This window comes from Populus euphratica, unplaced genomic scaffold (assembly GCF_000495115.2).
Source record: "Populus euphratica unplaced genomic scaffold, PopEup_1.0 scaffold685.1, whole genome shotgun sequence".
In the NCBI taxonomy this organism is placed as follows: domain Eukaryota; kingdom Viridiplantae; phylum Streptophyta; class Magnoliopsida; order Malpighiales; family Salicaceae; genus Populus; species Populus euphratica.
Genome location: NW_011500554.1, coordinates 61,392 through 88,741, shown reverse-complemented (window position 1 = coordinate 88,741; position 27,350 = coordinate 61,392). Strand labels below are relative to the sequence as shown.

The 27,350-nt window shown below is 30.5% G+C and overlaps 1 protein-coding gene and 1 long non-coding RNA gene across 2 annotated transcripts; one reads left to right on the top strand and one right to left on the bottom strand.

Moving 5' to 3' along the window:
- Nucleotides 1-228: 228 nt before the first annotated feature.
- Nucleotides 229-22,498, bottom strand: LOC105115363 (uncharacterized). The gene is made up of 3 exons (XR_840326.1): nucleotides 22,146-22,498; nucleotides 15,074-15,076; nucleotides 229-239 (listed from the first exon to the last, which is right to left on the bottom strand). It is a non-coding gene; the product is annotated as an uncharacterized LOC105115363 (long non-coding RNA).
- On the top strand, nucleotides 20,928-26,150 carry LOC105115364 (homeobox-leucine zipper protein GLABRA 2-like). The gene is made up of 11 exons (XM_011012220.1): nucleotides 20,928-21,120; nucleotides 21,479-21,777; nucleotides 22,505-22,622; nucleotides 22,726-22,920; nucleotides 23,072-23,446; nucleotides 23,570-23,671; nucleotides 24,313-24,522; nucleotides 24,642-24,816; nucleotides 24,910-25,181; nucleotides 25,330-25,416; nucleotides 25,513-26,150. The coding sequence occupies exons 1-11, from the start codon at nucleotides 21,043-21,045 to the stop codon at nucleotides 25,891-25,893; spliced, it is 2,292 nt and encodes a 763-aa protein (XP_011010522.1). The 5' UTR covers nucleotides 20,928-21,042; the 3' UTR covers nucleotides 25,894-26,150.
- Nucleotides 26,151-27,350: the final 1,200 nt, after the last annotated feature.

Below are 27,350 nucleotides of genomic sequence, written 5' to 3'. Positions count from 1 at the left end.
CAATAACTCCTTAACTAAAATATGTTTTATAATAACAAGTCTGATACTATAAGATACGTTTAATTTATGATAAACGTTCATCTTAAATGCAGGCCTATCACATAAATTAAAGGATTGATTGATGAGTTCAACTATTGAAATTGAGAAGACAAAGAGAGTGTGAAGCTTAGAAAAGAGATGATGGTTTAGTCCAAACTGGAATATTATTCAGTAATTGGATCATATTTATAGTTGTAGATCTTGGATTTAAATTTGCTCTATATGGATGGAAAGCTAAGACATAGGCCTAAAATATTCATGGGAAGGAAAGACTCAATTATGCTGTTTAGAAGTCCAAATCTTAGCAATAATGGAGAAGTCTGAATCTGTCCTACAGCCTAGACACTGTTTAGTTTTTAGCCCATATCTCAAGTTCTAGAAGTCCAAATAACCTTAATTTTTTTTTTGGAAAGCTGAGACAATTTCATAGAACTTTCATGATTTAAGTTTGTTCAAAATCTAACATTAGCAATGATGTTTTTAGCAGACAAGAAGATAAAGATTGTCACCAAGTCAAGATGTGGCCACCCACTCAACAATTAGTCATCAAATTAATAGTTTCTAATTTTGGCTTATAAAAGGAGGTATTTTTCATGCATTTAGGCATCTTGGGTTTCAAATCAAGATCACGTTCTTGCTCTTTCTTTATTGTAATGCTAAAATTTTGTTTATATTAATCTCTTATTTATGTTTTTCATTTCCTTTCCTTTACTTAGTTAACTTATATCTTTTTTATGTTCTTATCTTATTCATTTATGTTTCTCTCTTTCATTAACTTAGATATGCTTATTATGTCAATATGAAAAGGTTACACTAATGGTGTAAGAATAAGTATAGTGTAAACTCAACATGGACTTCAATGTTTGATACTAATATGTTTTGTATTTTTTTTCTTGTTCACTCTTAATACATTGCTTATTAATTGATTAATCTAGATTTATGTTATATAATATTTGGTACAACAAATATTTAGCACTTTCATAGCCCAACCGTATGGTGTAACCGACACTTGTGCTATGAAAAAAACTTGATTTGTTGTTAATATAAGTTATAATCATGAATACCTGACAACATTTACAAGTACTAGTATTATTCAAATTAGATAACTAATGAAATCATGTTAACCATTTATAATTCGATTAGAATCTCCTTTGTGTGTGGTTTTGAGTTGAGTAATAAAAAGAGTTTATACTATACTTGTTTGAAATACCATTAATGGATCCTCTGACATTGACATTTATTTTTATTATTTAATCTTCACATTAATCTTACATCTCAAAGTCCTTTTTAACTTATTATTATTATTATTATTCTCATTGTTGTTGTTGTTGTTATCATCATCATCATCATCATCATTATTTATACAATTAACCTCCTTATGGTTCAACCCTGGTCTTGCTGAGTTATTTATTACTTTGACACTCCTACCCTTGGAAGAAGACATCAATTTTTTGGTCGTTTAAGCTTAAATCGTAGTTGTGATTGTGGCTCACATCTTCCATTGATTTTACGTCTAAGAATGGTTTAAACGCCTTCTATAGGTTAGGGATAGGCTTCCCATCCAGTTTTTTTTTTTTTAAATTGGCAAGCAGGGTCTTTTATAGTCAGATTTCTAAGAATAAGTCAATCATATTCTTTATGGAATTATGGCCATAAATCATGAATTGCATGATGCATTTCTCCTCTAGGATACATCTCAAAAGTTAATAGAAGATTATCTAATGACTCCTTACTTAAGCCATTCTTAATGAATTGTATTTTATCTTCAGGCTTTATAGATATCATTCCTAAAAAATGACATGTTGTATTATAAGTCCATCTGACATATTTGTGAAAGACTTTAAGTCGTTTTGCATGACGTTTCTTTGCAAAAAACGCTTTTACCTGTTCTAGTATGAAATGAAAGAATTAGAAGACTCACCTAATAATCGAATCTTTGCTTTAATCATCTAACGAATATCTTCAGGAATTCTATGGTTCATTAACAACCTCAATCTTGCACACCTAGCACTATAAATTTTTATGATTGTATTTTGAGGTAGAGCGAGAAAATACTTTTTTAATTTTTCAAAAGTGGTATCCATTTACGAATAAGAATTGGAGAAGAGATTCAAGGAAGGAAGAAAAAGCAAAGAATTATACAAATATATACACATATATCAATTATCATGGGAAATTGAAAGAACCAACTTAAGAGTCATGGAGTACCATTATTCACTATTTGACCGGGGTGAGAGAGACTAGCAAAACAAGAGTCACAATAGAAAAGGAAAAATAAAAAAAAATAAAAAAAACAAAATAATCAACCTTTATCTAAAAAATCATTCAAACCAATGAATTCATTTTCACTAGAAAATTATCAAAGTAAGCTTTCCAACGATGTCCATTTACCTTAAAAGCATTGTCATTCTTTGAATTCTCAATATCAAAGGCCCTATAAGGATACACATGTTTCTCAATAAATGATTCTCAATAAATGAATCGCTCTATCTTAATCTTAGCTTTTCAAGAAATAAATAGAGTTAAGAATTATAAAGCAAAACTTTTTGACCAATATCAACTTTTTGATAATTTTCACAAGGTTTGCAGAATGCATGCGTGTCCTCGAACATAGTGGGCCAATAAAATTCACATTGTAAGATTTTTATAGTTGTCTTTCTTGAAGAGAAATGACCTCTACATGCCTTAGAATGACAAAATTTAATGATACTACTTACCTCATTGTCAAGAATGCAACTTCAAAATATTTGATCAGGATAATATTTTAATAAGTAAGGGTCATCCCAATAAAAGTTAGTCACTTTATTTAAAAATTTAATTTTATCTTGGATATTCCAATGAGCTGGTAAATCTCCTGAATAAAATTAGCTAACCAAGGCATTGATCTAAGAGAAAGTAAGGATTAAAAGTAATCATCGATTGGTGTGATGTCAGATGTCGAATTTATTGTCAATCTTGATAAAAGATCCGCATAAATATTTTAGGTTCCTTTCTTGTCCTTGATTTCTTCCTGAGAATAAATCATTTGTAATTCTTTATATTTATCAAACTTAGTTTTACCCAAGGTAGATTCAAATTGATCATAAACTAATTTTTTAATAAGATCTACTTCTTGTAAATCATTATCATCTCTAGGTTGCTTACAAATATTCAAAATATTAATCTTCAATGTCATGTTTCTAAATGATAGCTTCATCACTCCATTCTTACAATTAATCGATGCATTAGAAGTTACGAGAAATGAATTTCTTTAAATAAGAAATGAATTACATGCTTCAACAAGTTGTGTATTCAAAACAATAAAATCCACAAGATAAATGAATTTATCGCCTTCTACTAACACATCTTCAACTATTTCTCTAGGCACTTTTCTAGATCTATCAACAAGTAAGAGAGTTACAGAAGTTGGTTTTAACTCACCTGGATTAAGACTCTAAAAAACTGAATATGGAAGTAAATTCACACTAGCTCCAAGATCAAGTAAGACTTTTTTAATTTTATGTTCTTTAATAAAGTAAGAAATTATAGCATAACTAGGGTCTTTATATTTCAAAGCACTATTGTTCTAAAGAATGACACTTACTTGTTCGGCTAAAAAGGCCTTCTTTTCGTCATTTAGTTTTCTCTTCACAATGCACAGATATTTTAAAAATTTAGCATAAGAAATCTATTTAATAGCATCCAGCAAAGGTATATTGATCCTTACCTGTTTGAAAGTTTCAAAGATTTTAGAGTTGTGATCGACTTTCTTTTGTTTGGTCATGAAATAAGGAAACGAAAGTGCTTTCAGAAAATCAGTCTTTTCTTTGGAATACTCATATTCAACCCCTTCCTTACCCTGAAAGATAGACTCATCATATTTCTCATAAGGTTCAAGAATGAGTTTTTCAATAACTTTACCACTATAGAAAATGATAATTGATTTGACTCGATCCATGTGTTAGCTTCTAGAACTACTGACTTGATCCATATGTTGGCTTCTAGAACTACTTGCATTTGTATTGTATTATGCTTTGGGATTTTGCTGTGAGTGAGATGAAAACTTACCTTTCTCTTGAAAACTAAGAGTAGATGTGAGTTTTGCAAGAGCATCTTTTAGATCTGCCATAGTTTGAGCATTTTGAGTGTTGATTGTCTCCTATTTTTCAATAAATACATGTAATATTTCATCAAGATTTTTTCTAGCAGGTGGAGCATAAAGAGGTGGATATCCATGAGAATTTTAGAAATTACAATGTACTTGAAATGGTGGCCGTAAAGTTTGTGCATCATTCTTCTAATTGAAATTTGAGTAATTTCTCCAACCAGATTTATATGTTTGTAAGTATGGGTTATGATTGGGCCTTTAGAAACTGTTTAAAGTATAGGCTTGTTTATGGAGGCATTCCTTGAAAGAAGACAAAGTTGGATAGTCATTGGTTAAGTGTTCATTGGTTTCACAGATTTGACACACAATGTTTTGAACAAATTTTAATTTACCACTCTTTTTTAATTCTAGTACCTAGACTTTTCTAACTAAATGCAAACTTGGCTTGGAGATCATGATCTTAATGTAGTACATACCTCCACTAGATGTATGATGTTGAGTTTTACCCGGTGCCTCATAACTACCTGCAATGTCCTAATTTTTAGCATTTTTAGCTAACAAGTCTAAGTACTCCATTATTTCAATATGGTATTTGTCTTTAAAATTTTCATTGAACATTAATTTCATTATTTTCTTATCTTTAGGAGTTAACCTTTCATAAAAATATGAAATCAATCTTCATGTTTTAAAACTATGATAAGGGCAAGCATTAAACAAGTCTCGATACCTATCCCAACATTGGCAAAACATTTCTCCTGGTTTTTTTGTGAAAGTGGTGATTTATCTTTTGAAAAAGTTTGTTCTATGAGAAGGGAAAAACTCTTTTAAAAATTGTTGTTGCATTTCATCCCAATCACGAATGGATCCTAGTCTCAAATTTTATAACCATGTTTTAGTTTTATCTTTTAATAAAAAAAGAAAAAAGCTTTAATCTAATAGTGTTCATGCTACAATTTAAGTGATTATAGATGTTACAGACCTCCTCAAATTGTTGCACACCTCCTCAAATTCTCTTAAATGCAAGTATGGATTTTCTAAATTTAAGTAATGAAAAAAAAGTAAAAGTTGAATAATGTCTGACTTCAAATTAAAATGAAATGCATCAGGGGAGAAAACTATGCATGAGGGTACACTTGTTCTTATGGGATTCATGTGGTCTCTAAGTGTTCTAATACGGTTATTCACATTATGAAACGATTGATTATCTTCTTTAGCCATATTTAATGAAAATAATGAGAACACTTAGAAAAATAATCATATTTAGTGGCCTATAAAGTCTACCACTTAATATACGTTACCAAACTCTCATGCACGAGTAGAAAAAGAATAAAAATGATGAAGAAAACAAAAAAAAAACAAAACAAAGTTAGATACAAGAAAAGTAGAAAAGACAACAACTTATCATCATAATCATTAACATTTAACAAACTTATGGGTTTATGGTGAATGTGCAATTGGGCCCAAGAGGAAATATGAAAAATGTCTTCCAATGTGCCTAGACCACCTGGTAAGGTAATGAAGGCATCAACATGGTTAAATATTGCATTCATTCGAGCAGATATTGTGTAGACCTGTAGCTCCTCTCCAATTGTTTTTTCAATGATGTCCCTTTGTGTAAAAGCTTCGGGGACGACCCCCAAAACTTGACTACCTCCTAAAAATGCAGCTATTGACACACCTCTCATTAACCCCAGACTGCTTCCCCCATACACTAAATGAATCTTTCTCTCAGCTAGCACCTGACCAAGATGATTTGTTGATTCTAAAAACTCTTTTTCTTTCTCAGGACTAGATCCACTGAAAACACAAATATTTCTTATTTGATGACCTGAGGAACTTGCCATTTCTCCACACTTCTATATTTATTGAATGTATAGGTTGAGTAGAAATGCAAGGAAGGAAGAGAGGATTTTATAGATGAGAAATTAAAAAGGCAATCATACCATCTATATGTAGGCCAACTGGAGTCTCACACACTCTCTCTCTCTCTTTATTTATTTATTTATTTATCTTTTTTTAAAAAGCATGTGTATATACAGGTAGTTGTGATTATGGCTCACATCTTCCCTTGGTTTTACGTCCAAGAACTACTTAAACGTCCTCTATGGGTTGGGGATAGGCTTCTCATCCGGTTTTCTTAAAAACTGGCAAACAGGGCCTTTTTTACAACTCTAGATATAACCCAATGACTGTACAGTGTTCCTGTTTGGACTGAACCAGTATCTCTTTTCTAAGCTTCACCCTCTCTTTGTCTTCTCCATTTCAATAGTTGAACTTATCAATTAATTCTTTGATTTATGTGATAGGCCTGCATTTATGATGAATATTTACCATAAATTAAAGGTATCTTACATTATCAAACTTATTATTATAAAACATGCTTTAGTTAAAGAGTTATTGATACTTCAAGGGCAAAATGATGATATAAAACCTTGATAAAAATGCACTTTTAAGTACTAATCATTATGAATGTTCTTCATGTTCTTGAAATAATTCAAATGAAAATCTTTTTTGATCTTTTTTCAGGTCATGTTTTTGGGCTTATAAGCTTGGACTAAGAAACTCAACCTTTGTGACAAGGCTGAGTCCATCAAGGGTAAGGCATGTTTGGTATGCCAAAACTTTTCAAATGAACAATTGCATTTTTCTATCTTTACATGTTTAACAAACACAACTTTAAAGCAATTTTTAGTCCTCTGACTTTTAGCTAAGGCATGTGGTAAACATGCCCTGCTAATTTTTCAACAGTTTTATTTTTCTATTTTTACTATTTACCAAACATAACCCTTTCTTTTTTTAATTAATTCAATTTTATGCCTTCATGAGACCCATTTGCAATATTTTTTATGTTTCTCTTATTTTGCTCTTTTTTATTTAATATTTGGGATTGTAACCTCCACATGAGGTGCTTTTTTGGTATTAAATAAATCAGTTTTTTTTTTTTAAAATAGAAAATAAAACTAAAAAAATCTTCCTTTAAAAAATAAATTAAATATTTTTAAATTTGTATATGGTGAAGTCTCTTAAATAAAAATCACACCTGTATAAAAAATATATAATAATAATTTTTAAAAAAAAAATACATTGCATGATTTAGCATTTTTTTAAATACTAAAATTCAAGAAAAATAATTTTGCTCATATCTTTGAATGCATTTTTTGGATTTAATAAGAAGTTTATTAAATCTATTAGAATTTGACCTATATTTTAAAAACTTTAAAAAACTAATTTTTTTATTTTAATATCAAGAATTATGAACTTATATGTAAGATTTATTCCTGGTATTAAAAGAAATAAATACAAAAATATGTTTGGACTTTAAAATGGCTAGATTTAAGCCATAAAGTCATAGTCCACTCTACTAGGGTAGACCAACTTTTAACCAATAAATAGACCAATTACTAAAAAAACAGAATAGTGCCTTAGTAATAAAAAATAAATATACAGTTTATCTTAGGTAAGGTGTAGTGAGGTGATACCGTCCTTCTTATATACAATTAGTCCTATTATCCAGACTTTATACACCAATTAGGGTTTATAATGATCAAAATATTAGGTGATGGTTCCAAACCTTTTTAATTAACAAAAAACAAGAATTACTTGTCTTTTTCACCCACACCTGAAGATCCTAATCTGGGAGGTTGATCACCACAACATCACATATATGCGACAATATGGAGTTGTAGGACATGGTTTATTTAATAATGATGGTGATAAGGTAGATTAAAAGAAGAGGTAACTTATGACCACAACTCAATTTGGCTTCTGCCTAATCTAAGCTCTTTATACATGCTAAGGCTAAAAAGAAGATCAATATAAATTGTAAAGGTAAACTCAAAACTCAACCTACTCATAAATATGCTATAAAATATTTTTGGTGCTTAGGGGTTAGACACTTTGCTTCTTAGTGTCTAAATAAGAGAGTTATGATTTTGAAAGATCATGAGAAGATGAAGTCTGAAAGTGACAAATCAAATGATGATGATGATGAGATGCCAATTTTAAAGGATTATAATGATGTTAATATTGTATACCTAGTTGAGAGGGAGAGCCTGGTTATAAAACGTGTGTTTAATGTGCAAGTTAAAGAAGATGACGTTAATTAGCAAATAGAAATCTTTCATACATGATGTCATATATGAAATAAGATATGCAGTATAATAATTGATGGAGGCAATTGTGCCAATTTAGCTAGTACTACTCTTACTAAGAAGTTGAATTTGAGTACTGTAAAGTATTATAATCCTATAAATTATAGTGGCTAAATGAATGTGATGAAGTGAAAGTAACTAAGCAGATTTTAATTAAATAGGTAAACAATTGTATGCCAATTTGACAGGAAGGCAATCCATAATGGCTTTATAAATAGGTAAACAATTGTAAAAGATGGTAAAACCATCACTCTTGTCCTTTATCTTCGAAACAAGTGTATGATAATTAAATAAAGTTGAGAAGGGAAATGAGGTCGAGGAAAATGAAAACTTAAGTGAGGAACAAGGTGAGAGAATAACTTTAGATTTAACCACTAATGAAAATTTAATGAATTAGACTGAGAGTGGAAGTAAGAAAAGAAGAGAGAAAAAAAAAAGGTGTGTGAAGTGCGAAGTGCGTGGAAAATTAAATAAACAACTGATTTTTTATGCAAGAAAGGGTGAGATTAAATATGATTTTTATGCTAACAAGCTAATGATTGTACTTATATAAGAATACTTATTTTAATACTAACAATCTTGATAATGTTATTCCTAGTATGATTGTTTTTTTTATTGTAGGAATTTGACGAAGTCTTTCCTGAAAATATTCTTAATACCATTATTGAGAGGAATAAAACATTAAATAAATCATGTACCTAATGTCTTTCTTAATTGACTAACCTACCAAAATGATATTGAGAAGACAAAAGAACTTCAAAGATAAGTGGAAAAGTTAATGACAGGAAGGTAAATTAAGGAGAGCATAAGTTCATGTGTTGTTCTAGTTTTACTTGTGCCTAAAAAGAATGTAACTTTGAGCATATGTGTTGACGGTTATGTCATCAACAACATAATGGTAAAGCATGGACATTATATCCTTAAATTTTGAATTTTTTTTGCTACAATTTATTATTAACTAGTTACATACCCGCGCGATGCTGCGGGTCAATTTATTTTGTATAAAAAATATCAAAAAAATTAAAATTTAAAAATATTAGGTCTTTCTGCAAAGTTATATCCAAGAGTCTTGGGTTTGACTACAACGTCTGACTTAAAAGTAATATTAATAATATTAATAATAACATTAAACATGTATGACTCAAGTTTAAGTGGTTTTGGTTGCAATACCAGACATAATAGTATTGGATATAAGTCTGACTGCAAAGTCGTGTTATAAAAGTGTGATAATTAAATAGATTAATTAAAAAAACCAACAGAAAGAAAAAAAATTAATGAGAAAAAAGAAAAAAAAATTAGAATCAATTGAGTTAACTTGTCAAATCAAGTTAACCTATTAAACCTGGGATTCGTGTCATAAAAGTGTGATAACTAAATAAAAAAGGTTTAATATTAATGAACTAAATTTTTTAAAAAATATTAATTAAAAGGGAAAAAGCAAAGAGAAAAATACCTACAGGAAGGAAAAAAACTAATAAAGAAAAAGAAAAAAATTGAATTATTTGGGTTAAACCATCAAACTTGGGATCCGTTTCATGAAAGCTTGATAATTAAACAGAAAAACTCTAACATTAAGAAACTATAGGCAAAAAAAATAAACTAAAGGCATAAACTTTTTCATTGTGGATTGTACCGTGCTATTCATAGTAAAAAGCTTAAAAGAAAAAGAAAAAAAAAACAAAGGCATACGCCACGGGTTAATTTTTTTTCTTGCATAAAAAATATAAAAAAACGCTAAGATCTAAAAATGTTAGGTCTTTCTGCAAAGATATACTCAAAAGCCTTGGATCTAAGTACAACGCTTGACCCAAGAATACTATTTATAATATTAATAATAACATTAAACTTACATGATTTAAGTTTAAGTGAACCTAACTGCAATACCAGACCTTAAAGTATTAGATGTGGGTTTGGCTATATGTTCGTGTCATAAAAGTATGATAATTAAATAGATTAATTAAAAAAACAAAGAAAAAAAACCAATAGGAAGAAAAAACTAATGAAAAAAAATAATCTGAATTAACTGGGTTAACTCCTCAAACCCGAGATTCGTGTCATGAAAGTTTGATAACTAAATAGAATAAAATAATTAACGGGTTTACCCAAAATTAACTGAATTAACCCGTCAAACCAAGTTAACCTGTCAAGCTTGGAATACGTGTCATGAAAGTTTGATAATTAAATATAAAGAAATTTAATATTAACAAACTAAACTAAATGAAAAAAATAATTAAAAAGAAAAAAAATTCATATCAAAAATAATTTTTTTAGAATGACAAAATATTATTTTGATGTATTTCTAAGTAAAAAACACTTTGAAACGAAACTACTACTGTCAGACGTGTGTGGCGTCATGGCAAAGCGTCCACTCTCTTAGGAAAAATGTAATGGTCGTCTATCTGGAGAAATGTAATTTTTGTCTCTTATTAGTAAAATATAAACTGAGAGTCACCACCTAGTATTCTATTCACTAGGAACCCTAATTGGTTTCAGAAATCAGGTACGAAGACTAGTTGCGTAAAGGAAAGGTATTAGCACCCCAACTACGCTCTATCTAAGGTAAGATGCATTGTTTTGTTGTCTAATAAAATCTAAAGTCTTGTTATGGTTTCTAATTGTTAGTTTGTCCATAGTCTAAGAAAAATCCTCATTTGTAAAGAGATACTTATTTTATTGGAAAAAAACTTAATTGTTCTATGTCGTCAACAAAAAAAAACCTTTTTAATATCGGAAATACATTTTGCATATAAATTTATAATCTCTGATATTAAAACAAAATAAAATAAAATTTTTGTTTGTTTTTGCAATTTTAACCAATGTTCTCTTGACTTTAATAAACTAGTTATTAAAGTCAAAATGCATGCTAAAACATTGTTTTTTGGTGTACGAAAAACACAATATGATTTTTTAGCTTTGAGGCACTTGGCCGTCCGTATACACAAAAAATATTTTTCTTTTTTTCAAGTTTTTTTGAATTTTTGGAAGTTTTGATGAAAACTAGGTATTTTAATACTGGATTGTTATAATTTTATGACATAAAATAAAGATCGATATTAAAAAAAATAGCGTAAAACAAAACGCATGGAAATTATAAAATGTTAAAAAAATATATTGTTTTTACTGAGCCGAACCTAGCCCACCATTGTTGGGCTGGACCGGACTCAGCCTAAGATCCATGGGTTGGGCTCAGCCTAGCCCACCTCAGCTCGTTACTGTGCATGAGCACAGTAACCAGCTTCACCTCACTTTTAGAGACGTGCACCATGCATGTCTTGTATGGCAAGGGAAGAATGAAAGCAAAAGAAAATGGGACAGAGTTTTTTTACCTAGAGAAGCCTCAATCGTCAGTGATGGCTAGCGGTGGTAATGGTTCCAAACAGCGGCGGTGTTGATGGCAACTCCTTCTCTATTTTTTCTTCTTCCTTTTTCCTCTGTTTTTCTTTTCTTTCTTCCTCTTTGAGTCTTTTTTTTTTCTTCCTCTCGGTCTTTCCACCCTTTCTTTTCTCTCTCTCTTTCTCTCTCTCTTTTCTTTTTAGCCCTCTCTTTTCTTGTTTTTATTAGCAAAAAACATGGAAAAGAGACTGAGGCGATGTAGTGTGTTGCCGCCCCTCCAACAAATGGAAAGTGTTTTTGGGCAAGTGGGGTTGGTCAACGTCTTTTTGAGAGGGAGTCAATGTCTTTTTGAAGAGAGAGATTGCGATGACAGAGGAAGAAAAATCTTTTTCTTCCCCTGCTTCTCCCGTCCAAGGAAAGAAGAAGACCCACAATGCTGTTCAAAACGACATCATTTAGGTCTTTTTTTTTTAACAGTGTATAAAATGACGTTGTTTTGGGCAAAATGCCCTATTTTATTTAAATGAAAATGACGCCAAACTTATGTCAAAGTAAAAAATAGTCCTTAAATTGTGATTTGTTAAATCGAGTCCTCAATTGTAAATTTTAATTTTAAAAATCATTTCAATTGCATCCCTGCCAAATTTCAATCACTAGTCTTAAAGTTGGCCGTATTTTTCAAATTGATCCTTGGTATTGAATTAGTGCAATTTGATCCTTAATTGAGCAATAAACTTCTAATTTCTTCAATTGGGCCCTCGATTTTGTTTTAATTACAGCCCCTATATTTACATGCCTTTTTTCAGTTTTGTCCTTGGTTTTAGATTTCTGTAACTAAGTCCCTAATTGGCCATCAAACTTCAATATTTATGCAATTAAGCCCTTAATTTGATCAAATTAACTCTAAAAAATTATAATTTGACTCCATAACTTTAATTTCTTTTAATTAATGCTCAAATTAACTTCAAAAATTAATTTTTCCTTCAATCAAACCCTCAATAAATTTAATTAAACCTCTAATAAGATTTAATTGAGTCCATAACATCTGATTTTGGACTTTTCTTCCTCAAAATTATTTTTTCTTGGCTGGTAGGGCTCTTATTAGTCAATAAAATACTGTCAAAATTTAATCTTTGTAATTTTGAACCTCTTCAACCAATTTTTAACCATTTTTTGAGTGTTTTAGCATCCTCTTTTCACTGTTATATTTTTCTGATAATATTTTTTTATTCTTTTTTGTATTCATTTATTTAAAGAGAGAAAAAAAATGAATTAGGGAATAACCCAAAAATAGATTATGACAACTACCACAATCCCAAACACACCATTTATCTAAAATATATTTAAAAAATGGATACCATGAGATTAGAATAAAAGAATGTGATGAATAGAAAACAACATTTAAGATTAAGTATGGTTTGTATGAATGGTTAGTCATGTTTTTTGAACATACAATACACCTAATACATTTATGTTATTATTGAATCATGTGTTGTGTGCATTCAAAGGAAAATTCATAGTTATGTATTTTGATGATATCTTGATCTATAACAAGAACTCGGATAAGCATATTGATCATTTATGTAACGTATTTGTTATGTTATATAAAGAACAATTATATGCTAATCTTAATAAGTGTACTTTTTGCATACAGAAAATAATATTTTTTGGATATGTTGTAATTGCACAGGGTATTAAGATGAATGAGGAGAAGGTTAAGGTCATCTAGGATTGGCCAACATCTTAATTTGTTATTGAGGTCAGAAACTTTCATGGCTTGACTAACTTTTATAGACTTTTTGTTAAGGACTTTAGCATGCTAGTCATGCCATTCATTGAAATTATGGAAAAAAATTGTTGGTTTTAAATGGGATAATGAACAGCAAGATGCTTTTAAATTGTTAAAAAAATAAAAGATTATGCTTTGCACCTATTTTAGATTTACCTAACTTTGCAAAGGCTTTTGAGATTGAGTGTGATTCACCAAGTATATGTATTGGAGCCTTTTTAAAAGCAGGATAAAAGTCTCATTGCATATTTTAGGGAAAAGCTTAATAAGGCAATCTTAAACTACCCTATATATGAGAAAAAAATTTACATATTAGTGAGGAAGTCAAAGACGTGGAAACACTAGCTTTGACATAATGAATTCATCATTCATTCTAATCATGAGTTTTTGAAACACTTGAAGGGATAAGTAAGTTAAAAAGGTGACATAAGAAATAGGTGGAGTTTATTGAAACCTTTTTGTATATGATTAAATACAGGTAAGGCAAAAAAGAAATTATGGTTGATGTGCTATCATGAATGTATGTTCTTTTTATCTACTTTGAATGTTAACGTACTAGGATCTGAATATGTAAAGGAATTGTATATGAATGATGGTGATTTTACTAATGTTTTTAATGCGTGTGAGAATTCAACTATTAGTAAATTTTATAAACTTGATAGATATTTGTTCAAAAAGAATCATTTGTGTGTGTCATTGAGTTCTATGCATGAAATACTTATACGTGAATCACATAAGGGTGGTTTAATAGGGCATTTTGGTGTTACCAAGACTTTCAATATATTGTATGAATATTTAAACTAGCCTAAAATGAAAAAAATATGTGTAACACATATGATAAATGCATTACATATAGGAAAGTAAAGTCTAAAGTCCAACTACATGGTTTATATACTCCTTTGTTTGTACCTAAGAAACCTTAGGTAGATGTTTGTATGGACTTCATATTAATTTGCCTAGGTCAAAAAGAGGTAGGGATTAAATGTTATAGTTGTTTATAGGTTTTCAAAGATTATGCATTTCATAATATGTTATAAAACTAATGATGTGTTTAGTACTTAAATGTGCATTTTTATCAAGGTTTTATATCATCATTTTTCCTTAAAGTATCAATAACTCCTTCCTACATCATGTTTTATAATATCATGTCTAATACTATAAGATACCTTTAATTTATGGTAAATGTTTATCTTAAATGCAGGTTTATCACATAAATAAAAGGATTGATTAATGAGTTTAATTTCAGAAATTTAGAAGATAAGGTGAGGGCTAAGTTAGAAAATAGATGCTGGTTCAATCCAAATTAGAACATTATTTGGTCATTAAATCATAATTGGAGTTGTAAAACTTGCATTTAGAACTGCTCTAGATGGATGAAAAGCTAAGACATAGACCTAAAACTTTCATAGGAGTCCAAGATTCAAAAAAGTTGTTTTTAAGTTCAAATTATAGCAACAATAGAGAAGTCCGAGTCTGTCTTGAACTCCAGGCATTATTTAGTGTTCAATCTATATCTCGAGTTTTAGAAGTCCAAATGACCTCATTTTGTTGTTGGAAAGTTGAGATAATTTTCTAGAACTGTCATGAGAACAATCTATCCAAATTTTGATATTAGAAATGATGTTTTGTTCAAACAAGAAGATAATGATTGTCACCAAGTCAAAATGTGGTCACCCACTCAACAAATAGTCAAAAAATCAATAGTTCTAAATTTTGGTCTATAAAAGAAGGTATTTACTATGTATTTAAGCATCTTGGCTTTCAGATCAAGATCATATTCTTGTTTTCTTTATTATGTATTTAGGCATCTTGGTTTTCAGATCAAGATCATATTCTTGTTTTCTTTCTTTATATTTTTGTAATGCTTAAGTTTTGCTTTCATTAATATCTTGTTTATGTCTTTCACTTCCTTTCCTTACTTAGTTAACTTATATATTATTTATGTTCTTATTTTATTTTATTTATATTTCTCTTCTTCATTATGTTTAGCTAAGTTTATTAAATCAAGGTGAAAAGGTTACAGTAATGGTGTAAGTATAATATAAACTCAATATGAACTTCAATGCTTATATCCTAAACAACTTGCTATTAATATATCTTATTATTTTTATCTTGTTAATTCTTAATACCTTGCTTGTTAAATGATTAATCTTGATTTGTATTGTATAACACTTAATATAATAAATGCTTGGCACTTTCATAGCCCAAACGTATGGTATAACTTACACTTGTGCTATAAAAGGAACTCGATTTGTTGTTAACATAACTTAGCAACATGAATTTCTAACAATATTTAAAAGTTTGGTGTTACTTAAATAAGATAATTAATATGATTATGTTAACAATTTATAATAAGCTATTAATGACAAATCATCTGATTGGAACTTTATTTGTGTGTGGTTTCAAGTTGAGTAATAAAAGGAGTTTATATTATATTTGTTTGAAATACCATTAGTGGATTCTCTAACCTTTACAATTGTTTTTATCATTATTTAAGCATCAAATTAATCTTACATCTCGAAGTCCTCTTTAACTTCTTTTTGTTGTTGTTGTTGTTGTTGTTGTTGTTAACCTCTCTGTAGTTTGATCTCAATCTTGCCGAGTTATTTATTACTTCGACACTCCTACATTTAGGAGAAGATATCAATCTTTTGGTCGTTTGATGATGCAACTAATATAACTAATTTGTTCTTTAGGTAGATAGTACAACTTCATGGGTTTAAAGAGCATAGTTTTGGATAAAGATGTTAAGTTTTTTAATTACTTTCGGAAGGTATTGTGGGGAAAATTAGGAATTAAATTGTTGTTTTCTACTATATATCATTGCTAAATAGTTGGACAAACTAAAGTAGATAATAAGACTTTAACTACACTTTTTTGTATTATCATATAAAAATACTTGAAAAGTTAGAAAGATTGTTTTCTATTCATTGAGTTTGCTTATAATTATAGTGTGTATTATACAACTGATTTTTCATCATTTGAGATTGTTTATGGCTTTAACCATTTAACTCCCAACAATTTGACTCCTTTACAAGTTGATGAAAAGGTCAGTTTTGATGGCAATCATAAAGTATTGGTGTTAAAAGCACTTTTTTAGAATGTACAATAGCAAATAAAGAAGAGAAATCATGTTTATGCATCTAAAATATGCAAGCAAGTTGTTAACCTAGTGATTTGGTTTGGTTGTATATGTGCAATGAGATATTTTTAGCCTATGAGAAATCAAAGTTATAACTATAAAGAGATGGACCATTTTAGATCCATTGAGATAATCAATAACAATGCTTATAAAGCTACTTTAAATGTTTTTTTTTCTTACTCTATTTGATATAAGTGATAATTGGAGGTCGAATCCTTTTAAATAGAGAGGAGATGATGTGGACCAACCTAACACCAATGTCTATCACCTACTTGAGGTGCCAACTAAGTCAATCACATGATCTAAGGAAAAAAAAAATGCTAAATGAGGTATTAAATGGGCTTGTTCAACATATTTGGCCCAAGATGGACATAAAAGGGTTAAAGGCATATAAGGAGCATGACATGACCAAAAGATTAATATCTTCTTTCAAGTGTAGGAGTGTCGAAGTAATAAATAACCCAGCAAGACTGGGGTCGAACTACATGGAGGTTAACTATATAAATAATAATAATAATAATAATAATAATAATAATAATAATGGTGGTGGTGGTGGTAATGGTGAGTTAAAGAGAAACTTGAGATGTAATATTAATATGAATATTAAACAATGATAAAATAATTATCAAGGTTAGAGGATCCATTAATGATATTTCAAACAAGTATAGTATAAACTTTTTTTATTATTCAATTAGAAATCACATACAAAGGAGGTTCCAATCGAATTATAAATTGTTAACATGATTACATTAGTTATCTTATTCGAATAATGCTAATACTTATAAATATTGTCAGGTATTCATGATTATAACTTATGTTAACAACAAATTAAATTCTTTTCAATCTTTCAAATAATCATTGGGTTCACATCATCTTCCAAATTCATTATAAAGATTCAGTCTTAATCTAGGTATTTGTTTTCTTTTCTTTTGTAATATAAAATTTCAAATTTGATTTAATGATAAACATAAGAGAAAAAAAAAGTAAATTTTAATTTGTCCCACTAAATTTTATTAGAATGAATAATTGTAAATTTAATTATTTTATAAAGTTTATTGAGTATCTTACTATCATAAAAAATTATTAAAAAAAACTAGTTGAAATAATCAACATAAAAATCATTTTTAGTAAAACAAACATAATAAAACTTGAAATGGTTAATTTCTTCAAACTCTACCAACTTCAACTTTCATTTACTAACAATATCGTCATCTCTCTCTTTGTCAATTCTATAATTTAAATGAAAATCTACATTCAAACGAACTTAAATCTTACCATTGATTTATGAGTAAATTATAAATTAACTGTTCCTCTAGTTTTAAGAATAATTAATTAATTCCTTGATAAATGTTTATCATGCTTAATATAATATATTTTTTTAAAATATATTCTTGTCTTATCAATCTTTTCATATTACATGTTTATTTTTTTTATTTTCTATTTCTTAAAATTAAAATAAATAAATTGAAAAAAACTATAAAATTAAATTATAGTTTTGACAACAACACAACATAACAGTTCAAAACGCAAATTCAGAACTCGTTTCGCATCATGATGTTTTTAGCCTACCTAGAGCTTTTTGGGATTCTTGCACCAAAAGCCAATAAAAATAGTTTTGGCAGTATTCTAAAAGATGTTTAAAAGTTTAAAGTCAAAAAGTGTCGAATAAAGTTTTTGAATTTTGTATATATTATAACATGAAAGCTTTTTAAAATTATATATTATCAATTTTATCCTTGTACATTACCTTATTTCAGATCTGGACATGAGAAATTGTTTTATTAGCTTACTAAGAATTTTTTAAGGAATCCAAAAATCATTCAAACATTTAGTTGATGTTCAGTTTTGTTGCTTGAAAAAAACTGGAAATGCAGGGACCTAATTTGACATTCGGGCTAAAATAAAGGGGATTTTTTCACTACTCAAATTGGACCTTGTTTTCACGTTTTTCCTTCACAATTGTTTCAATTTCCATTTTAGTCTCTTTTTTTTTCAAAATATTTTTTTTAATTTATATTTATATTTTATTTTTTTTCCAATACTTAGATATGAGAAAGAAGAATAAAGATCCTTAAAAGGTAATAGAAAAGAGAAAAACATTATGGTCGGCTAAATTTCAATAACAAAACAAATTGTTTTTAGTGCCAACATATTTAATTTAATGAAAAAAGTTTTATAAAGATTTTTCCTACCATTATCTTTTTATAAAATGTAAATTAAGGTTTACAAAGAATTATTTTTTTCCTAACTTGATTTGTGTTTTTAGAATAAGTTATGGATGATTTAAGTTGAGAGATTAATTAAAAAAAATAAATTTGTAAAGGTGTTTATAAGTAAATATAGGTTAAAAATAGTTTCTTTTCCCCAAAAAACCCAATCTAAATTTTGACCATCTATCCGGTAATCAAAAACTAGATATTTAAATTACAAGTTAATTTCAGAGCCCGTGAGATTAGTCGTGGTGCGTGCAAGCTGGTCCGGACACCCACGTTAATCTAAAAAAAAAAAACTAGATATTTAAATTACAAGTTGTTTGATAAAAAAAAAAAATTAAGACAAAAGGGATGGTCATCCGGCCTTTGAGCCTATTAAAAAACAAAAGAAAAGAAAAGGCCAAACAAGTAGGCCATCTTTAGTTTAATTTGATTGTTTTTTATTTTTTGTAAATTTCTAATTTTAGTGCTATATAATTAAATAAAATATAAAATAAATTTTTTTAGTAAACCTAAGCAACCTTATGACTTGAATTATAAATTTTATGGATTAAGTCATAAGTTTTATGAATTAATTAAGATGATTTATTAAACCTAACTCAATTTCATAGATTAATCTAAATAAGTTTATGACTTGAGTTATAAATTTGTGAAATTTATTGGAATTAATTAATTTAAAATATATTAGGGGTATTATTTAATAAAGTATAATTTAATTTTTATTTTTTAATAAGATTATGATATATTTTTCTAATATTAACAATGCTTTTTTTTTTTGTATAATCCTTCATGATATTTTTTATTTTTTATTTCATATAGTCACTTTCTTTTATGTGTTTATTTTTATTATTATTTAATTAAATAAAAAATTTGATTCCAAAAAATAAATTTACTATACCTAACTGGATTCATGTTCAATATATTATTTTTGACAGGTTTATCTATGTAAAAAAAAAATATTATCTCAAAATTTAAAAACTAGTGGCTTGAAATATTTTTTTAAAATCCAATCAGGTATTGAACAGAATGACCAATAGTTGTACTTACTACGTCAAATATATTACATAAATCCAACTTTAATATGATGTAATTTAAAATTTGAATCGTGCAATCAGCCACATCATATGACCAAACTAAATTAATAAGAATAAGGGAACTTTACTAGCAAATCATTTTATTTTCAATTGAATTTTAATTTTAATTTTTTAAAAATATATTTCATATAATTTAATACAAAAAAACCAAATAGCAAAGCACAAGGTGAGATCATGTTGTTTTGTCTACTTTGTCTTTAGTTTTGTGATTAATTTTATTAATTAATGAACACGCTAAGTTCTAAATTCGCTATTGATTTTTTTGGTTTACTTTTTTATGTTAAGATTAACTTTTAACCCTGCTCAGCAAGTATTATAACAAATACAGTCAAAAAAGAAGGAGAATGAATGAGAAAGGCAACAACAACCCTTGGCGCTAGCGCGTACACAAATCGTGGACCAGGCCGTCAATTTCCTGTTTGAAATAAAAAAATATTGTGGATGAGCTTCACCGTTTCAGAAAAAGCTTGTTAAAAAGCTTTACTGGATTCGATAAGTAATTACTGGAACTGAGTAGAAATAATAATAATAATAATAAAAACTTTAGCCAGTTAAGCTAGCCGTATAAAAGTATTATTTTGAGGATAGGAAAGTGGCTTCAAGTCATGGTTATTTCACTCCTAATTCGCTGTGGAAAAGAGAATAAAATAAAATTAACCACAGAAGTAAAAAACCAAAAGGTAACATGGGGTTTGAGGAGGGATATTTGAGTGGAAATTAAATTAAATTAAACAAATAGCAGAAAAGGTAACATGGGGTTTGAGGAGGGATATTTTAGTGGAAATTAAATTAAATTAAACAAATAGCAGAAAAGGTAACATGGGCGTTGAGGAGGGATATTTGAGTGGAAATTAAATTAAATTAAATTAAATTAAACAAATAGCAGAAAAGGTCTAAGCCACTAAGCTGATCATCAAGCCACTTAAATGGAAACTGAAAATACCGTTGGATACCATAGATTCAAACTGCTTGTAAGTTAGTTGGATGCTCACATATTCCACTCCCAACAATATCCAACAGTCAACTCCTACCAGCCTTCTTTTCGCTCTCTATAAGATCACCTCCTCGAGAGTTCATTTTGTTTTTATATCCTTAAATCAACAAGGCCCACTTTCTTCTCTCTCTCTAAAAGCCTTGTAGCTGCCAAGCTCCGTGAGACTCATCAAATGAAGAACAACCTCTTTCAGACTGGCCATGGGCGTCGACATGTCTAATCCACCCAATTCTCATATCAAGGACTTCTTTGCCTCTCCTGCTCTTTCTCTTAGTCTTGTAAGCTCTCTTTAACCACCACTCCTCGTTTTATAATCTTACTCTTAATTTCTTCTCGTATTAATTGGAATCACACACGTCTTTTTGTTTCTTGCTACATAGCTTGGTTTTTCTTTTCTTTTTCTGAGGTTTTCCGGCTACCATCTTCAAATCCCACCAATATTTTTACCCCATCGATTTTTTTGTGCATATATTTTATTTTCTTTTATGAAGGGGGAGTATTTTCTATTTTGATTGCTCGATGTGGATATATATTAATCTCATGAATCACACGTACATAAAAATGCATGCATGATGTGCATCTAGCGAAGGTCTAAACCCTTGCGACGCACTCTAATGTTTTTATTTATTGTTGAAGGCTGGAATATTCCGCGGCGCAAATGTGAGTCATTCGGCAGCAGCGGGTAGCGTGGAGGTGGAGGAGGGGGATGAAGGGAGTGGAGGAGGAAGAAGAGAAGAAACAGTGGAAATTAGTAGTGAGACCTCAGGGCCCATGAGATCAAGATCAGATGATGATCTTGAAGGTGAAGGAGAGCATGATGAGGATGATGGTGATGGTGATGGTGATGGTGATGGTGATGATGATAACAAAAACAAGAAGAAGAAAAGAAAGAAATACCATAGACATACCGCTGAGCAAATCAAAGAAATGGAAGCGTATGTATTTTTCATCTCTCTCATTACTCCTAGCCCAGACTACATTAATTTATTTTTTGTTGATTAATACATGTATGTATATCAATATCCTCATATTGTGAATTTATATATTTACAACTCCTTTAATACCGTACTCTATATATATATTCAAATTAATGAATGATAAAAAAAAAAAGGCGTTTTGGTTATTAAGAATACTCTATATGTAGGTTCAATCTTTTGTTAGCTTGGTAGGTAGATACGGCGCTAAAGATTTATGTGCATGGTTTGCCATTAAGGCAACGTCTCCTTTACTAAAATAACTTGAATTGCATATCCAACAAATTAAAATTATTAGGTGCATAATTAGTTGCATTATTCTCTTTCACATAAATACGAGTTCGCTTTTAAAATCATTTATGGATCTTATCTTATATGAGAAAATTAAAGAGCCGAATAATTTCTCTATCCAACACATCTATCAAGAAAAATGTCAGCACGCAGACTCTTTTTGAGTTCATGAATCATTTATTTTTACGTCCGTGAACAAAAAAGACTGTAAAGCTAAAAGATTACTCAGAAATTCGGTGGGAAAGTTTATTTTCCTTGTTTTACATGTTCAACGATGCTTGTCATCGTCAAAAAAAACAAAAATACACAAAAAGAATTCCTTAATGTTCAGTTCTTAACAATTGTGAATGTATCTAAGAGTACGTGATAATTATGTGAATGTATAATTAATGGTCAGGCTATTTAAAGAGTCTCCTCATCCAGATGAGAAGCAGAGGCAGCAATTAAGCAAGCAACTAGGCCTTGCTCCTAGACAAGTCAAGTTTTGGTTCCAAAATCGTCGTACTCAAATCAAGGTACGTGTGTAGGGTACTACGTAGAAGTGAGATCGAAAGTCACTTAATGCGGTTAGTTGGTTATCTTGTTGATCTAATAACCATGGCAGTGGTTATGTTACAGGCCATACAAGAGCGCCATGAAAATTCTCTGCTGAAAACGGAAATGGATAAACTCCGAGAAGAAAACAAGACCATGAGGGAGACCATCAACAAAGCTTGCTGTCCAAATTGTGGCACCGCTACCACCAGTAGAGGCACTGCCCTAACAACCGAGGAACAGCAATTACGTATCGAAAATGCAAAACTCAAAGCCGAGGTAATTAGCTGGGAAAATCTTATATAATATATGCACCACGTAAAATTAATTATTATAGAAAATTAAACAGCGATCGTCAATTAATATTTATTAATTATTAATATCATACTTAACTGGAAGAAATTAATTTGATGCTAATCATTTCATGCAGGTAGAAAAACTTCGAGCGGTCATAGGAAAATATAGTCCAGGGGCAACAGCCTCATGTTCAGCTGCAAATGATCAAGAGAATAGAAGTTCACTAGATTTTTACACTGGAATTTTCGGACTTGACAAGACAAGAATCACGGAGATCGCTAATCAAGCAATGGAAGAGCTCAAGAAAATGGCTACGGCGGGCGAACCACTTTGGGTTCGAAGTGTTGAGACAGGTCGTGAAATTCTTAATTACGATGAGTACACGAAAGAGTTCGGTTCTGAAAATTCAAGCAATAATGGAAGGCCGAAGAGATCCATTGAGGCTTCAAGAGAGACCAGGGTTGTGTTTGTGGATCTCCCAAGGCTGGTTCAAAGTTTTATGGATGTGGTGAGATATTATAATTATATATATTAGCAATATTCCACACACACACATATAGTTAATGTTGATTAATTAATTATAGATTAGACCCCTTTCACTAATGTAATCAACTTTTTCCCCTTTAATTAGAATCGGTGGAAGGAAATGTTTCCATGCTTGATTTCAAAGGCGGCCACTGTTGATGTTATCTGCAATGGTGAAGGTGCAAATAGAAATGGGGCAGTGCAATTGGTGAGTGACAGCTCCAACCAAGATCTCGCATTAAACTAGCTAATACTTATACTTGAATAAAACTACAGTTTTCTGCATGGGAAATCAGCATCAATTTCAGTGAATACAAAATCCATATATAGTAATTGAACGAAAAAGGTATAATTTTTTTCAAAAAAATGAAAAGCAAGGTTGAAAGATGGAGGTGGCCATTTCCCTTCAATTTGGTGCGGGGGAGGAACTTTCCTTATATATTTATATAGCCCAGCTGTCAGAAAATGAGGCATCTTCTTTACGTGGGACCTTGTGTTTAATGGAGATCTACCCTTCCTCGTATGGTACATTCAGCTAAAGGTCAAAATCTTTGACTTCACTCTTACTTACAGTTAGACGTGATGACTTGATAATCGAGAAAATTTCCTAGGTGAAACCAAGAGTCGAACACCCAGAAAAAATTAATGCCCAAGACACCTGTTTATTTATTAATTTTGATGAATGAAAAAAGTCCAATCATAAAAAAACAACTAATTAAGCAGGTTTGCTCATGCCTGTTGTAACATTTAAGTACTGAGGATATTACCTTATGAGGAAGCTACAGGGAATATTTTTTTGGCTATTTTCAATCCTATTGTGTTAGGTTCTGTGAACACTGTGCCATGCAGATGTTTGCTGAGGTCCAGATGCTTACACCCATGGTGCCCACCAGAGAAGTTTATTTTGTCAGATATTGCAAGCAGCTTAACGCTGAACAATGGGCCATTGTTGATGTTTCTGTTGACAAAGTTGAAGACAATATTGATGCTTCACTCGTTAAATGCAGAAAACGCCCCTCTGGTTGCATCATTGAGGATAAATCAAATGGCCATTGTAAGGTACATGCTTGTATAAACCAAGAGTTAAATTTAATGGAGACAAACATACATAACAATGCTGTATCGTCTTCTTTTCTTTTTTAACAATTTAACATACAAGTTTGTAACAACCTTGTCAGGTGATCTGGGTAGAACACCTGGAATGCCAGAAAAGCACAGTTCATACCATGTTCCGGACAGTCGTTCATAGCGGCCTAGCCTTTGGAGCAAGGCATTGGATGGCAACATTACAACTCCAATGTGAACGGCTTGTTTTCTTCATGGCAACCAACGTTCCCACTAAGGATTCAACTGGTAAGCCAAACTATGTTTTGATATTTTCCAGTGGCATTGTTCGCTATATTTATAAAGAACAATGTTCATGAAAAAACAAACGTAAAAATCTAGGTGTTGCTACACTAGCTGGAAGGAAAAGCATTCTGAAACTGGCACAAAGAATGACATGGAGCTTTTGTCGAGCACTTGGAGCATCAAGCTATCACATATGGAGCAAGGTATCAAGCAAAACAGGAGAAGATATAAGGATTTCGTCTAGGAAAAACTTGAATGATCCTGGTGAACCGGTTGGATTGATCTTGTGTGCAGTTTCTTCTGTATGGTTGCCTGTCCCTCCGCATATTCTGTTTGATTTCTTAAGAGACGAATCTCGTAGAAATGAGGTACAGAAAAAAAAGACATTACTCAGTTAAGATCCTATTAAGATGGGATATTGCTGCTTTGAATTGCGAATTATCAACAAACGAGTACAAGTTTTATCAGGCAATTTTTTGTCTGACAATTTTTTTCTATTTTTTGCATAAAATGTAGTGGGATATCATGTCAAATGGAGGACCTGTACAAGCCACTGCAAACTTAGCCAAAGGACAAGATAGAGGCAATGCAGTAACTATTCTAGTAAGTTGTTCTCCATCTCAAATAACAGGAGACCATACCATTAATCTCATGTGCATTTCTTTATTCATGGTTCTAACAGGCCCTTTTCAATTGCAGAAGATGAAATCTAAAGAAAACAATATGTGGGTACTCCAAGATAGCGGCACGAATGCTTATGAATCCATGGTAATTTATGCTCCAGTGGACACTAATGGAATGCAATCTGTGATTAATGGATGTGATTCAAGCAACCTAGCTATATTACCTTCAGGATTCTCAATTCTTCCTGATGGACACGAATCAAGACCATTAGTGATCACTTCTAGGCAAGAGGAGAAGAGCACCGAAGGGGGGTCTTTGCTAACAATAGCATTCCAAATCCTAACGAATACCTCTCCCACAGCCAAACTAACCATGGAATCTGTGGATTCTGTTAACGCACTTATATCATGCACATTGAAAAACATCAAGACAAGCTTGCAATGTGAAGATAGTTGATTACATTAGCTTATAAGTTAGATAGACACAAATTAACTGTAAGACTCAGGTTTCTGCTTTTCCCCTCAGGCCAAATTTTATATCTTAAGTCGAGGGACATTCTTACATCAGTTTGTATGTTATTTGTTTGTGGTTAGAACTTTTAAGTTAAGGGCTTGCAGTTTGGGTAAATCTCATTTATGGCACTTCATTGACTGAGAAGGGAATGTGAATTTTTTTTTTTTTTAAACTACATGAAATTTTAAGAGTGAAAGTATATCATGTGTAGATTTAACACTTGCTAATGTATTTTTCAGTTGCTTTCAAACGCTATTCATTAAATTATTCTATCTTGAGAGTAATTCAAGCAATCAGAGAGCTTCAATTCAGAATGGCTACGTTAGAACTCAAGCTGCTTGTATGTAAGAGGTAGCTCTAGTGAAAAACTCGATCGATCATTTAAAGACATTCTTGCATATCAATATATTTGAAGACAAGAACCATTTACGGATGATTCCATAATTTAGGAAACTTAGGATGGCAAACATGGATATCACTTCAGCTACTTAATGCTCTGGTGTTAACCCATCGTTTACAGCAGCTTACGTCTATAGATGAAATTACTCCTGGGTCATTTCCATTTCTATACAAATCCCATTTTCTTCTTCGTGGATCAAACCCCAAATTTACATCACTATGAGCATAGTCTTGAATCACCGTCTTGATCTCCCTATCACATCAAGATTGTTGGGGAATTCGACCAGTTATGTATTAATATTTGCTTATAGGAGGCCAAGCACACTGATACAATATTTAAGGTGATTCGGTAAATTGTCTACATGCACAGGAGAGTCAATATTATTAGAGATAGAGAAAAAATACAAAACAAATACATAGAAAAGGAGGATTATACCCACTCAAACTCAACTCCCAACTCACTACTACAATGGCAGCAGGGCTGCTGCCCTTAGTAGACCCTCTTTATCTCTTATTCTCTTACACACACTCAGCACACTCTCTCTTTTTCTCATTTTTCTCTCAAACAATGTCTTTATTTATAGGCATCAATAGTAAGACAAGATTTACAAATCATGACATGATTTGTGACACTAATGGTGGTAGCACATTAATGGTGGTGCAACTACTATTGTAGCCTTTTGACAATAGTAACCCTATTTCTTAGGGTAGGCTGCAAAGTAGTTGCCTATTAATGACAATATCCCAATAAAGATCACACATCAAATTTCACATGATTTAGAATGAAACCCACGACCAGTCCATGGCCACATAATTATTCTCTTGCTTGTGTGTACCATTCTTGCCATTCCCATTTAGTACTTCAAATATAGAATTTTGGTATTGTTTCGTCCAACTTCCAAGTAATTTGGGTAAGTAATTTGGGTTGAGTCATTGTTGTTGTTGTCCAACTCTTAATGTCCATATTCTTATAAAAACTCCATTTATATTAAACTCATTTA